This window comes from Lissotriton vulgaris, chromosome 12 (assembly GCF_964263255.1).
Source record: "Lissotriton vulgaris chromosome 12, aLisVul1.2, whole genome shotgun sequence".
In the NCBI taxonomy this organism is placed as follows: domain Eukaryota; kingdom Metazoa; phylum Chordata; class Amphibia; order Caudata; family Salamandridae; genus Lissotriton; species Lissotriton vulgaris.
The window spans coordinates 501,320,638-501,336,542 of record NC_141700.1 but is presented as its reverse complement, the minus strand read 5'-3'; the positions used below and the strand labels follow the sequence as shown (position 1 = coordinate 501,336,542).

Genomic DNA, 15,905 nt, shown 5'->3' with positions numbered 1-15,905 from the left:
ACCTCTATATATTACATTGCTTCCTAATCTTCTAGCACTGAGAAAGGCCTTAAAGACAAGGCTCTTCTCTACTTGTTAACTGTATCTGAAAGAGACCATTACTTATATATTCCTTACCTCAGAAATTTCCTCCAGGTGTCAGACTAGATCCGGGGAATTTTTCTGTAACTCTACCCCTGTGCGTCGGTAGGTGGCGTCTGTGGACTCAGCATCTGTCGTCGTGGTCGCCGGCATGTCGTAGTGTCCACCGTACAGAATGCACAATGTCAGCAGTTCTGGGAGCTGGACTTTCCAAAGCAGCAATCGCTCGGCGATGTTTTTCATCGCAAGTGGAATTACGCCTGTACCACTTCTGCACAGAATGCTAAAGAAGATCAAGCACGGACTCAAGTCATTCTTGTGGCTTTGGACTGGGTCGGAGTAGCCTTGTACCCCGAGCTCTTGAGCATCGCCATCAATCCTCTGATCAGACTGCCTCTTCGGGAGGATCTTCTGTCACAGCAGCAGGGGACGGTCCTCCACCCGCACCTGTCCAGCCTCCACCTCCTTGCGTGGAGATTGAGTGGCGACAGTTGACCGCTTTCAAACTTCCTCCTGAAGTCTGTAATGTCACCTTGGCAGCCAGGCCAAAACGGTATATGCCTGTAGATGGAATACATTTGTGCACAGCAAAGGCTGTGGATCCCCTTTCTGCCCCTCTTTCTGAGGTTCTCCTCTTCATTCTATCTTTGGCCCAGCAGGGCTCTGCTCTGGGCACTCTTAAAGGCTACCTTTCGGCCATCTCTGCCTTTCTGCGCCTTCCTGATCAGCCTCGTGGACCGCCCCGCCTCCCAGCTGAGACGCCCTCCCACTACCTAGATACAGCGCTCCGTGCCCGGAACACGCTGTGACTCACTTCGCCCTCCAGCCGAGTGGTCGCTCCCCTGCCTCCCTGGCACACTGTGGTATCGTTGCTCCGCTTTGCTTACTATAACTAACTGTCTGTAGTCTGCACCGCTTGGCGCTTTACCTATCACTCATTCTCAGACCGCGTTTGCCATTGTTTATACATTTTGAAGTATTTGTGCTGGCGCACTGTGGTTTCGCTGCTCCGCTTTTGTGTACTATAATTAACTGCCTGCAGTCTGCATCGCTTGGCGCTTTGATTTTCTTTCATTTTGACCGCGTTTGTCAGTGTATTGTACATCTTAGCAGTATCAGTGCATTCCGCCCCAAGCGCTCCGCTCCGCTGAGCCCTCCGCTGCCATTTTGTGTGTTGTTGTCCTCCCTCGTGGACCGCCCCGCCTCCCAGCTGAGACGCCCTCGCCCCTCCCCCTCCACCATCCATATATGCCCACTGCATTAACGCGCAGCGTTCACGCGCAGCGACCGCGCCCAATCCGCGCCCAATCCGCGCCGAAGGTGCGCCAAAGGTAAGCCCGTCTACGCCCGTCCGCGCCTGGACCGCGCCCAGCGACAGACCCCCTGCCCCTCGCGCTGCCCAGCCCACTCGCCTCACTTACGATGCCGCCTCCCTCCTAGCCCTTAACCCCGGTCGCGCCCCCAACTGCGTCCAAGCCGCTCCTGGACGCACCCATGGACCGTTCTCCTGCGTCACCTGCAAATTCAGCGGCACCGACAACATCTCCGCTACGACCACACCACAGATTCCCGACCCCAACCACCTACAATGCATCCTTCTCAACACCCGATCAGTCCACAGGCACGCCATTGACCTTTGGAACCTACTAGACACCATCTCTCCCGACGTCGCCTTCCTAACAGAAACATGGATGAACGCTTCCTCCACCCCTGACATCGCCATCGCTATCCCTGATGACTATAAGATCACACGCAAGGACCGCACGGACCATACAGGAGGAGGAATCGCTATCGTCCATAAGAAATCAATCCGCATCTCAACCAGCTCTGACGCCAACCTCGCCAACTCCGAACACCTTCACTTCCAGATCCACATCGACCCCAAGACCACACTCAGAGGCACCCTCCTCTACAGACCACCAGGACCCCGCGCAAAATTCAGTGAAGACATCACGGACTTCATCACCCCACACGCGCTCCCCTCCAAAGACTACATCCTCCTGGGAGACCTCAACTTCCACCTTGAAAAGATCAACGACCACAACACAGCCACCATCTTAGACAACCTCGCCAACCTCGGACTTAACCAACTGGTCACTTCCCCCACCCACATCGCAGGTCACACACTCGACCCCATCTTCACCTCCAGCAACCATGTCTCCTTCAGCCACACTACGGATCTCCTCTGGACTGACCACAGCTGCGTTCACTTCACCTACAACAAGCCGAAACCCATCATCCACCTCCAACCTACTCTACAAAGAAACTGGAACAAAATCACCACGGATCAGATCTCCACATCGCTCCTTCGAACCTCCCCGGCCCTCTCTTCTAACGCCAACGAAGCCGCCTCCAACCTCACCCTTTGGTTAACCAACACCGCCGACACCTAGCACCACTGAAAAAACGTCAACACAAACTTGGCAACAAGAAGGCCTCATGGTTCAACGATGACCTCAAGAAGTCCAAGAAACTGTGCCGCTCCCTTGAAAAAGCCTGGAAAAAAGACCCATCCACCAGCAACAAGGACGCCTTCAAAAGCGCCACCCGCACCCACCACCAACTAATCCGAAAGGCCAAGAAAACAGCATTCAAGGATCGACTTGACAACAACGCCCACAACAGCAAGGAACTTTTCAACATCGTCAAGGAATTTTCCAACCCCTCGGCCAACTCCAACGACATCACCCCCTCTCAAGCCCTCTGCGACTCCCTAGCCTCATTCTTCCACAACAAGATTGCTGACATCCACAACAGCTTTGACAACCAACCCGGAAGCCAACCCACCCTACCATCTGCTGACCATCTTCCCCCCGTAAACACCCTTAACGACTGGAAGCCTATCTCCACTGAGGACACCATCCGCCTGATGAATTCCATCCACTCCGGATCCCCCACAGACCCATGCCCTCACCACATCTTCAACAAAGCAGACTCCGTCATAGCTCCGCACCTCCGAGACGTCATCAACTGCTCCTTCAACTCCGCTACCTTCCCAGAAGACTGGAAACACGCTGAACTCACCGCCCTTCTGAAAAAACCAACAGCAGACCCCACCGAACTCAAAAATTACCGCCCCATCTCACTTCTTCCATTCCCGACCAAAGTCATCGAGAAAGCCGTCAACAACCAGCTCGCCGCCTTCCTCGAAGCCAACAAATCACTGGACCCCTCACAATCTGGCTTCCGAGCCAAACACAGCACTGAGACCGCCCTCATCGCAGCAACAGACGACATTCGAACTCTACTGGACAATGGAGACACAGTCGCCCTCATCCTCCTCGACCTCTCCGCAGCCTTCGATACAGTCTGCCACAGCACCCTTTTACAACGCCTCAGAGACATCGGAATCCAAGGAAAAGCACTGGAATGGATCACCTCGTTCCTCACCGGAAGAACCCAGAGAGTCCGCCTCCCACCATACAAGTCCGAGGCCTCTGAAATCATCTGCGGCGTACCACAAGGATCCTCACTTAGTCCCACCCTCTTCAACGTATATATGAGCCCCCTTGCGGCCATCGCCCGCCAACACAACCTCAACATCATCTCTTACGCGGACGACACTCAACTGATCCTCTCTCTCACCAAGGACCCCAGCACCGCCAAAACTAACCTACACGAAGGAATGAAAGAAGTCGCCGAATGGATGAAACAAAGCCGTCTGAAACTGAACTCAGACAAAACAGAAGCCCTCATCTTAGGCACATCCCCCTCTGCATGGGACGACTCCTGGTGGCCGGAAGCCCTTGGAAAAGCACCCATCCCGACAAACCACGCACGGAACCTTGGCGTCATCCTGGATTCTTCACTCTCAATGAACAGACAAGTCAGCGCCGTATCCTCTTCCTGCTTTAACATTCTTCGCATGCTCAGAAAAACATTTCGCTGGATCCCCTCCGAAACAAGGAAAACAGTCACCCACGCTCTAGTCACGAGCCGACTGGACTACGGAAACACCCTCTACGCAGGTACCACCGCCAAACTCCAGAAGAAACTACAACGAATCCAAAACGCCTCAGCCAGACTCATATTAGACATCCCACGCAACGAACACATTTCTGGTCACCTTAAAGACCTCCACTGGCTACCCGTCAATAAGAGGATCACTTTCCGACTGCTTACCCACGCACACAAATCACTCTACGACATCGGACCAGATTGCCTCAACTCTCGATTGTCCTTCTACACCCCCTCCCGCCAACTTCGCTCTTCCAGCCAAGCCTTCGCCACTGTACCTCGCATCAACAAGACCACCATGGGAGGCAGATCCTTTTCATACCTGGCGGCCAAAACATGGAACTCACTCCCCGCCTACCTTCGCCTCACCCAGAATCACCTAGCGTTCAGAAAGCAGCTTAAAACGTGGATATTTGACAAATAATCCTCCTCCCCTTCCTAAGCGCCTTGAAACCCTCTGGGTATGTAGTGCGCTATACAAATTTTATGACTTGACTTGACTTGACTTCTCTTTTCAAGTCTCCGATTGTAAATCGATTTCTAAAGGGCATTATTCATCTCTTTCCTCCTTCTCCCTTCGTAATGCCCCAGTGGGACTTGAATCTTGTTCTTACTTTCCTTAGGGGTGCTCCCTTCGAGCCACTACATAATTGTCCTCTTTGTCTTCTTACCTTGAAAACTGCTTTCCTTCTTGCCATCACATCTGTTCGCAGAGTGAGTGAGCTTCAGGCTCTTTTCTCCAAGCCTCCTTTTCTTGCAGTTCATCCAGACAAAGTGGTCCTTCACAGTAGGCCCTTTTTTCTGGCCAGAGTGGTTACCTCTTTCCAGATAGGTCAGACCATTACATTGCCCACCTTCTTCCCTCCTGAGCACCCTTCCAAAGAGGAGGAGATTCTCCACCGTCTGGACCCAAAACGTGCACTGTCCTTCTACCTTGACCACACTACAGATTTCCAGGTGGAAGATCAACTCTTCGTGGGTTATGTGAGCGCCAAGACAGTTCAGGCCGTGCACAAACGTACCATCTCTCGATGGGTTGTCCTATGCATCAAAATCTACCTCCAGTAGGAATGCACGGCCACTCTACCAGGGCGACAACCACCTCTACTGCTTTGGGACATGGAGTTCCGTTGATTGACATCTGCCAGGCAGCTACGTGGGCATCCCTGCACACGTTCACAAAAACATTACTGCCTGGATAGCCAAGTCTGGAGAGACAACTTTTTTTTGCTGTTCTGTTCTCCAGGACCTTCTGGACCCACCACCGGGGTTGACGTTGCTGGGGTATTTGTTCTAAAGTAAATAATCGATAACTAATGGTCCCTTTCAGAGGAACAAGTTACTTACCTTCAGTAAAGATGTATCTGTAAGACACATACATTAGTTAAAGATTCGTAATTCTAGAAATTACCCCCAGGCGTCAGACTGGATCCAGAGAATTTTTCTGTAGGAGTATCCCTCTGCGTCGGTCGACTCCATGTCTGTCGCCGACGTCATGGTCGCCAGTATGATGTTGCGCTGTCTACATAAACGCCGCCCCAGCGCGCTTGTTAGTTCTGACACGTCTTTCCGCGTCGGAAGCGCAGAGCCATGCAAGACACTGACCATTGATGCACAAAACTAGGGCCCTGGAAGGGAATCCTTATCCCTAGAAATCAGTTCGCAGAACAGGGAGGATCGGTGAGGCGGTAAGTAACCTTCACTTTCCATTCTGTCTTCCTACTCAGCTAGCGCTTGATGCCCTTTGGGCAAGCGAGCGCTTTATAAATCTTCCTAACATTAAATGATGACTCTCTTACAGCCTGGAAATATTAATCTATTGATACCTGATGTGATGAAAATGAGTAAATCCAGGACCTTCAGCTTTCAATACTTGGAGACAATGTTGATTGAATTACTCTAAAATGATGAGGTGGTGGGACAAGATGAGAATAAGAAGGGAAATATCAGTGTTATTTACTTGGTTGATTGGAAGGCTGGCTTTGTGTTACCAGTTTACAGCCTTTTTTGTTGAGATCACTGTAGATCTGAACATTAAAAATTGTTCTACTAATGGAAGTGAAAATTTGCTTTACCCACAGCAAAACTCAGAGGTTCAGGAGGAATTGATGTCCCTACTACGTAGCCAACAACACGAGCTGGCTGAGTTACGACAGAACCAGCTGGAGCTAATGCAGCGACTTACTGAACATATGGATGCGGTACAAAGCTCCATTATGGGGCACATGGAAAGAGTGATGGATTCTCAGCAAGAACAAGAACGTATCCTTTGTCACAGAATTTAAGTAACTTCCTTAGCAGAACCAAATGACGTTATTCGATAAGACTAAGAAAACTCCATTTATATCCATTGGTTTGAAAATACCTGTGATGGATCGTAGGTTCCTGCAATGTGAGACTGGCCTTTAGTTTTTTCTTATTTAAGGTGCTGCATGTGAGATATTGGACAATCATGTCATTTTACTGTTACGTATCGTTCAAGTTAGGATTATCTCTTTAATGGAATTAAGGAAAATAGCTACATTTTTGCAGATTTAGTTAAAGAATGATATTTCCTGCAGTACATTAACAATTGTCTCTGCACACTATTCATCAGCTTATGGACTTTTTAATCCCTTTCTCCTTTTAGAACGCCAAGAAAGTATGTTTTGTTGATGTCTAGTTATGGCCCAAACCTGGGTTGTGATCTCACAAACCAGCGGAGTGATGCATACACAGTCTTCTTCCATGGTGATGGTATCTAGCTGTTGTTTTGATTCATTTTCTTTTTTTCTGTTGAGAGACAACTATTTAAAACGTAATCTACATGTGGTTGCAATTTGAACTTGAACTGCCTCAGCAGGTGCTCATTTCCTTTGTACTTTAAAAACAAAATTCCATACCAACTGTAATATTTTGCTCAAGTTTTACAGCTTTTAGCTGAAGCTAATTAGCTTACAATTTGCATAAAAATAACATCTCTCAGAAGGATATTAGCACTTTCCTGAGCAGTCGCATAGAAGGTACCTGCGATTCGTGGTAGGGTCCACCCTGCTGCCAGTCCACGGTCCTCTTGTCAGGAATACCAATAGAACCCCTATCGTCACTAAGGTGATAGGGGAGGTTGCGGCACATCTGTGTAGGTGTGGAATCCCAGTGTTATCGCAAGTCAAAGATTAGCACTCAAGGCTGCCTTGCCGCAGCTGCTTTCCGACCACTTGAAGGACTCAGCATTCTGCTGTTTGACCAGGGCTTTTCCATCTTGTTAGACCTGGCACCTTGGCGTGAGTCTCCCTTCCACTTTTTGCTGATGTGCCTCAGATGTTTTGATGGTGTTTGCTGCTCAGGGCACTGCGCCACGGCCAATGCGTGCCGCAGTGCAAGTGCTCCCAATGTAAAGTGTACCTGTAATTGATGTCCATGATTGGTTCAGTGGATTTACTGTCAGTCCCCAGTAAAGTCACCAGGAGTGCCAGGGCTTGTAAATACCACTACTGCTAGTGGGCCTGCAGCGCTGGTTGCGCCACCCACAGAAGCAGCCTTGTAAACTATGTCTAAGGTCTGCCACTGCAAAACCTGCATGCAGTCTGGTACTGTCATGCTGGCTGGGCAAGTACACACACTTGCCAGCCTCTAAACCTTCCCTGTACTTCATATTAGTCACCCCTATGGTAGGCCCAATGGCAGGGTGCATTGTAAGCATCATGTAGGACTTGCCCTGATGTGTATGGCATGTCCTAATAGTGAATCACAGCCAATTTAGTTTTTCACTATTGTAAGGCTACCTGTTCTCATAGGCCAAGATGGGCTGCTGGAATTATTACACCCTATAGTCCCAGCAGGCTCAGGGAACACGGTAGGGGGTCAAGTTTAGTATGCCTGAACTCAGAATAATAAGATACTTCTTTTAGTAAAGTTTATTTTAATATCCTGTGTTTGAAAATGCTACTTTTGGAAAGTTAGCATTTGCTTGCCTAACCATTTCAGCCCGTCTCTGCTAGGATGTGTATCTGCTGTCTGGGTTGTGTGAGTGACAGGGCTGGGGGATGACAGGTGGTGAATGCAAGGATTACACCTAGGTGGGTGGTGCGAGTGCCCCCGGACTCTGAATAGGGCTGTGCTCTGCCACCACAATGCTGGCTCCATCTCCTGGGGAGCGACTGATGACTCAGCCCGACACCTGGCCCAGGAAGGGGGAAGCCTGTCAACAAAGTACTCCTGGCTGTCCCTGTCCCCACAATGCTGGCTCCACCTCCTGTGGAGCGTCTGATGTGCCATCCCTGCTCCTTGAAAGGAGAGACCCGAGTTTACCCAACACAGTGCTCAGGGACTGAAAGAAGTTAAGCAGAGGCCCCCCTGGCCTGCCAGAACAAAAGAAAAGCTGTATAAAAGTAGGAGCCCTGCTCCTAACAAACTAGATCCTGTTTCCCACAACGAACCTCTGCCCAACTAGAAGGACTAAGAAGAAGCTGGAAGGACTGGCTTGCTGTCTGCCTTGCTGAGGAAGGAGAGGAGAAGACCTAAAAAGGACTTTGCTGAATTGTGCTTGAAACTTTCTCCAAGGGCTTGTCTGAGCTTGCCCCCTGAACAGAACCCCAGGACCAGTGGGTTCCTTGTGTCTTCGCTCGTCTTGAAATTCGAGCCGTGTGTGCCTCCCTCTGGAGCTGAGACTGCGCCCCCCTCGCCCCCTCCTAGGGCCGTGGCACTCGGGAGCTTGCCTGCCCTTTTACCCGTGAGAGCCCCGCTCATGTAGAGCCGCTCTCTGCCCTCGGGTCAGGCCGCCTACTCCTCTGCCACCTCGCCTGTCATTTGGAGAGTGCCAGGTGCTCTCTCGCCCCCTCCTGCCGGAATTCCTCCTCGGACGGTGATCCACGCCTAGACAGCTGCTCGTACGCCAGACCGTACCCTGCTGTCTCGTTTCACCTCCCTAGAGACTTTACAGGCCGCGCCGCCCCCCTAAAAGGAGACCCCAGTACAGTCCGTACTGAGGGTCGTGGGCCGCGCCTGCCTGTGTGCACGCACCCGCTGTTGAGTAGAAATCCGGAGTTACACAGAAGAAACGAGTCGCACTCCCCGTGTACGACTCGTCCCCTAAAGAAGAACCAAAGATACGTCGACGTACCAAGCGCACCATCAGCCTACGACACGTCCCCCTGCATCGAGGGACCACTGACTAATTGCTCTGCGCTTTCCCAGGTACGCCTTCACAAGATTCTGCAACGGGCTCGGGCCCGCACCGTTCTGCTTTACCCGCCAGCCCTGTACGCCGCGTACACCAGAGGAACCTTCAAGATTGCCCAAGCACACGGTACGTGGCGTACTGTAGCGACCTCCTCTTCATGAATAAGACGAACTCCTTGAAGTAGTATTAGGTATTTATTCAAGTAGAAGTTCAGATGAAATAAAGTGCATGCAGTTGTACCAACAGGGAACAGCATACTGAATCATAATATTCTTACAAAGTACAGTACATTACAAAAGGTTCTATTACATATAACAATTCTACCAGGTCTTAAAGCAACAAGCAATCACCACACATCCCCCTTCTTTAAAACACAAAAGAAAGAAAATAAATAATAATTACTGAAGAACAAAATCATCAAATTTGCTAGGAGTGCGAATAGGTCTACCAAAACTGCTAGACTTAATAACACCAGCATTTTGTGTGTCCTCTGCAGAAGGAAGGCCGGAAACAACATCTGCAGGATTTTCATGATGAGGACAAGGACCAACAATAGTGCTCGTATCAGGACAGAGAGGTACGAGGGAACGATTGAGACACTCAGGAACAGTAGAGCTAGTTCCAGGCAGAACTGCATCATCAAAAGGTTCAACAACATCCTGCACATCCCCCTCCTCTAGATTTGAAAAGACATTCAACCACCAATAATCTCTACATACATGCTCACAATTTTTTGAAGTAATTCCCTGCTTAGCTAAAGCTATGCGACTCATGTGGTGAATGCTTCCATCCTCAAACTGAACAGTGTTCCTCATAACCTTAGTGATACGCATAAGATCCGAGAATCTGGATTCCAATTTCCCAGATCTTCTTCCAGACTTTACTCTGGCCCACTGTCCAACTTTCACAGCGACTTCTTTAGTACCATGTTTGTTATCAAAAAACTCCTTGTTCTTATCTTGAGAGACATTAATGGAGTGTTTAACACAATCAACATCCCAATGATACCTTTGGCTCCTGCCCATCCAACCTGGATTAATTTTACAGTGGGGAAATCTTCCACGCATTAAACCGAAAGGGCTCTCACCAACAGTGTCATGAATAGTAATCCTATACGACCAAATAAGTTTGTTCAATTCATCCTCAAAATTTTTATTAGCTCTTTTTGCCAATTGCAAACCCCCTTTTATAACTCTGTTGACTCTTTCAACGACAGAATTACCCCTAGGGTGATACAAAGCTGTAAACTTCTCTTCGATTCCAATATTGCCCAAAAATACCTTCATAGCCTCAGACTTAAATTGGACGCCATTGTCCGTTAAAATTGAAGCTGGAAAACCTTCTTTCAAGAAACATCCCTCCAGAAATCTAATTACTGCTTTAGTATCCACAACATGAACAATATCCACTTCCAACCATCTAGAGAAAAGATCAACTAAGACTAAAATGTATCTTAAAGAACCATCCTGCCAACAAACAGGTCCAAGGATATCTAATGCAACACATTCCCAAGGTAAATTAGGACATCCTAAAGATGACAAAGGAGGATTCAAAGCCTTCTGAGTCTTGTCTGCATGCTCACAACTGAAACACTCACAAACTTTTCTTTCTATATCGATGTCAATTTTAGGCCACCAATACAACATTTTAATGTTTCTTTTGGTACGAGCTATACCAGGGTGTCCTTCATGGCCAATATCGATGATCTTGTTCCTGATGCCAGATGGAGGAACAATTCTTCCTGCCCTGCAGACAAAATCCATCTCAACACTTAACTCGTCTCTAACCTCCCAAAATGGCCTTAAATTAGGATCGACCTTAGCTTCATTAGACCATCCACTAACAATTTTCTCCTTGACCTCATGCAAAATTGCGTCATCCTGGTACTCCTTCTGCCAGACTAGTTTAGAAAGACCAGGAACATCATCAAATACACCAGCCACACAGTAATCCTTCCATGGGTCATTGTCTAATTCTCTAAGAGGTAAAGAGAACCGGCTTAAAAAATCAGCTATGACATTTTTAGTGCCGGGCACATACTGCACATCATATACATAATCCTGTAACCTCATTGACAATCTAGCAATCCTGGCAGATGCTCTGGAAAGACCATCAGTGGTTAGCAGTTTCGTCAAAGGTTTGTGATCAGACCTTAGTAAAAACTTCTTTCCCAATACATATTTTCTGTAATGCTCCATGGCCCACACACATGCCAATGCCTCTCGCTCTATGACCGAATATTTTACTTCGGAAGATGACAATGAACGGGAGGCAAAAGCTATAATCACTTCATTCCCCGAACTAGATACTTGTGTGAGGACACCACCAATGCCAGTAGCACTTGCATCCGTGGTTATAATGGATTCAGCATGAGGATCAAAACCTTGTAGTGTTGGTGCCTGTGCAATATCTCTCTTTATGTTTTCAAACGCTTGTTGGCAAGCATCACTCCATTCAAACACAACCTTGTTTTTCATCAAAAGACGCATATCGTACGTCTTTTGGGGAAAATTATTTACAAACTTCGCATAGAATTCTGCTAAACCCAAAAAAGATCGCAGATCGTCCTTGGATTTGGGTGCAGAAGCTTTAAGAATGGCCTCAACTAATTCTGTCTTGGGTCTGATACCGAAAGTGCCAATCTCATGTCCCAAGTATGTAAGGGACCTTTCTGAGAACTTACATTTAGTTCCTTCAGCCACAAGTCCATTGCTTCTAAGTATTTCTAGAACTTCTCTAAGGATAGAGTCATGATGCGTTTTATCTCTTCCCATAATTAAAATATCGTCCTGAAAAAACACGACCTCAGGGATATGGCTGAAGAGATTAGACCTCATACGTTGAAATACTGCCGCGGCTGAAGCTAGGCCAAAAGGCATTCGCTTAAACCTATAACAGTCAAAAGGTGTGCAGAAAGATGTCAAATGCGTACTGTTCTAGTCTAAAACCACCTGATGATAAGCAGCTGATAAGTCAAGCGTGGAAAACCATTTCGCATTTCGTGTCAAGGAGAGCATTTCATCAATCCTTGGTAAGGGAAATAGGTCCACCAAAATGTTATTGTTGAGGTATCTCAAATCTACACAGAGACGGGCTTTGCGAGCTACGACCAAGGGCGAAACCCATTCAGCTGCTTCAACAGGCTCAATGACCTTATTGGCTAACATTTTGTCCAATTCCCCTTTAACCTCATCACATATTATGAACGGTATATTTCTAGCTTTATGCACTTTCGGGATTGCACCTTCTTTTAAATGAATACAATGAGTAAAACCTTTGAGTTTTCCCATATGACCCGAAAATACCTCAGGAAATTCCTTAAGTACCCACGTCTTTGTATCCTCAGACTCACATGAAATCAAAACCTGTTCTTTGCTATTGGGGTTAAGAATGATATCCAGCGATTTCTGGTCCTTCCACCCTAAAACAGATGGACCAACTCTTGCCACATATAATTTTCCGATTGCTTTTCTTTCTTTAAATCGAAAAATTAATGTTCTAAAACCTAAGAAATCAATGTCATTCCCTGTATAGCTTTCAGCGGAAACATCATTGGTTTCTAACCAAGGACCTATTTTGTCCACAAACTGATCCCTCCAAACATCTTGTGAGACAATTGTGTAAGGAGACCCCGAATCCGCAGCCACTTGGATGACAATACCTCCCACTGATATTAAACATAAAGGTTTAGATGAGGAAGACCCTGTAATGTTTACTAAAACATCTTTTCTTTTTATAAGATTCACATGTGAGTCATTTTCTGAGGAAGATGAATTGTTATCACTATCTTCTTGAACACAAGCTATCTTGCTTTTTGGTTTTTGTTTCGACTTGCGATTACAGACCCTTGAAAAATGACCAATTAAGCCACACTCTAAACACTTAGCAGCTTTAGCTGGACATCTTTCATACGTGGCGGAATGTGCATAACTGCCACACCTGTAACACACAACATTAATAAACGTTTTCTGTTCCCTGCTTTCATACTTTTTCTTGTCAAAAATATTTGGTTTTTTCTTTTCGTATTTTTTTTGACCAGCATAAAAATTCTTTTTTTCCACAATCTTACCAACCACCTCCTCCTTTTTATCTTGTGATAAGGTGACTTTGGCACACCTTTCTGAAAGTTCAGCTTTTTTCACTAAAGCGATAATATCTTTCAAGCAACTGTCACCTTCCACCCACAATTTCTCTTGCAATGTTATATTTTTTGAGTACATAACAATTTGATCTCTGATCAGATCGTCATGCAGCTGTGCAAATTTACATTTAGCAGCTAATTTCTTTAAACTAGAAACATACTCTTCAATGGACTCGTGTTTTTGTTGCTTCCTGTGAAAAAAAGAATGTCTGGTGACAGCAATACAAACTACAGGAGAGAAATGGTCATCAAGATCTACAATAGCTGCTTTGAACACATCCAAATCTCCTTCTGCACTTTGATGTTTATGCATTTCATTAAAAATGCGAAGCCCTTCTGGACCTAAAGAGTACAATAACATTCTTTTTTTCCTTTCAGGAGTAAAAATACCATTGCCATCTTCCAAGTTTGCTATGTAGTTCAAAAAGTACTCCTTCCAGTCTAACCATGACACAACTGGTTCACCCGGGATTGATAGAAATTCTTTAGGAGAATTGATTTGTAGATAAGGAAGATGGGTGTCTCTATTTAAATTGGTATCTCCTGTTGGATTGGATCTTGAAGGCGTAGCCTCAACAGACATGTTGAGAAAAATGTCAAAAAATAATGTAAGTAATTGTATACAGTGGAAGTCTTAATGTTATCTTTTATTTTTGAGAGAAAGCGAAAAGAATGGACTTCAGGAATAAACTTCACGCTGCATGCACTTTAATAGCACAAAGAAATGATAAGCCTCATGAAAAATTGTATGATTCAATTTGCTTGTTGTAGAAATCGCTTTAAAATTGGGTAAAAGTAAATGATAAATACCCACACGAAGATCGGAGAAAACGCTCTTTGTATCCGTGGTCGCGTTGTCCTAGCAACCACAAGATGGCGGTGGAGATTGTGGTGACGCTAGCACGTTGAAGAAATGAACGTAGGAGCGCGTTGATGCAATAGGAGTCTGCGCGCGTAGAATCCAATTGTTCCAGGAAATGCTGCGTCGCTGCTACGTGCATGAAGGTTGTGAAGAGCGAGGCAGAGAACGAGGCAATGGTGGTAAGCGTTACATGCTTTTCAAAAAATGCACAGCGCTAACAACCAAATCGCACGCTGGAACTAGCACAGTCATGAAATGTTTGCCGAAAACGATGAGGTTTTCGGTAAAATATGCAGTGATTCTTTCCCCTCTCTTCTTTTCACAATAGTCACTTTTAGTTGTACACGCGAGGGTAACCCTTTAAGATTAAAGGTTTAATAACGGAAAACGTTGGAGCTACAACGTTGTAATTATCCACAACGAATTAGGAGAAAAAGAAGTGCTTCAAAAATAATGTTCCTTTGAATTACTCACGATTATAGTTGTAGCAAAGCGAAGGTGAAGCGATGAATTTTCAAAGAAGGAGAATTCGTTGTGTAATGAGATTACAAGTTGTGCCCATCTCGTTGCCAAATCTGTAGCGACCTCCTCTTCATGAATAAGACGAACTCCTTGAGGTAGTATTAGGTATTTATTCAAGTAGAAGTTCAGATGAAATAAAGTGCATGCAGTTGTACCAACAGGGAACAGCATACTGAATCATAACATTCTTACAAAGTACAGTACATTACAAAAGGTTCTATTACATATAACAATTCTACCAGGTCTTAAAGCAACAAGCAATCACCACACGTACCTCTACCGAAGCGCATTTGAATGTGAGCGCATTTTTAGCTGAGAGCATTTTTAGCTGAGCGCATTATTTTTGGCTAGTACGCTTTCCTCCCGACTAGACTATACGTTTGCCCCCTTATGTTGTTGATCAGTACACTGGTTTGAGGAGAAGGAAGCTGTGCGCGGCGAACCACCCAGACTGTACGCCGCGTACTCCTCTCTCCCAGCCTTTCAACCCGTTCGCCCCGTACCACGAGATGCGTGAGCATCGGTAGGGCCTCGGAGTATCGCACCATACGAAGCGCACAGGAGCGCTAGGAAGCGTACAGCTCGCTCCAACCCTTCCTAAAGGAGCTGAGACCCTAAATTAAGTGTTTGGAAAAGGGAAGGAAGCTTGAGGGAACATTCTTGAAGGAACTTTGACAATTTATATTCCAATAGAAATCGAATATCCTATTTTTAAGATTCTGTGGCCTAAAACTGTGTTGAACTGGTCTTGTGATAAGTCACTGCCTCAGATATATATAATATATATATATTTACATAAAGGAACAATATTTTTACATAAGCAAAGCCTGGTGTCCATTTGTGGGGGGAGTCAGTGTGTTTTACTGTGAAAGGTTACAAATGCTTAACTAATCTGTCCCTCCTGAGTTTAGCCTTGACTGCTTGCGCCACGCAACCTAAAGGGTGAGCAGGGGTTATCCTAAGGGGGATAATTTGCACCCTGATTAGAGGAGAGGGTCCCTGTTTGTTACAAGTGTATACCTGTGCCAACCAGAGACCCCCAATTCTAACACATCTGGGCTCTTTTCAATCAACCTTCCCAAGGCTTTTGTAGAGCCTTCCTTTCTCCTGGGGCCTTCCCTCTTCTTCAGAGGATTTGTGACATTCAGACTGTGATTCCCGATGTTTTGGGATAGGGCTTG

At 46.5% G+C, this 15,905-nt stretch overlaps 1 protein-coding gene across 1 annotated transcript in view; it reads left to right on the top strand.

The window, feature by feature from the left end:
- Window positions 1-15,905, top strand: part of EDC4 (enhancer of mRNA decapping 4) — an 841,744-nt gene that overhangs the window by 572,018 nt on the left and 253,821 nt on the right. The window contains exon 22 of the mRNA XM_086945254.1: window positions 6,120-6,300. Within this exon, the coding sequence (XP_086801380.1) occupies window positions 6,120-6,300 (181 nt within the window). The remainder of the gene's footprint in view (window positions 1-6,119; window positions 6,301-15,905) is intronic.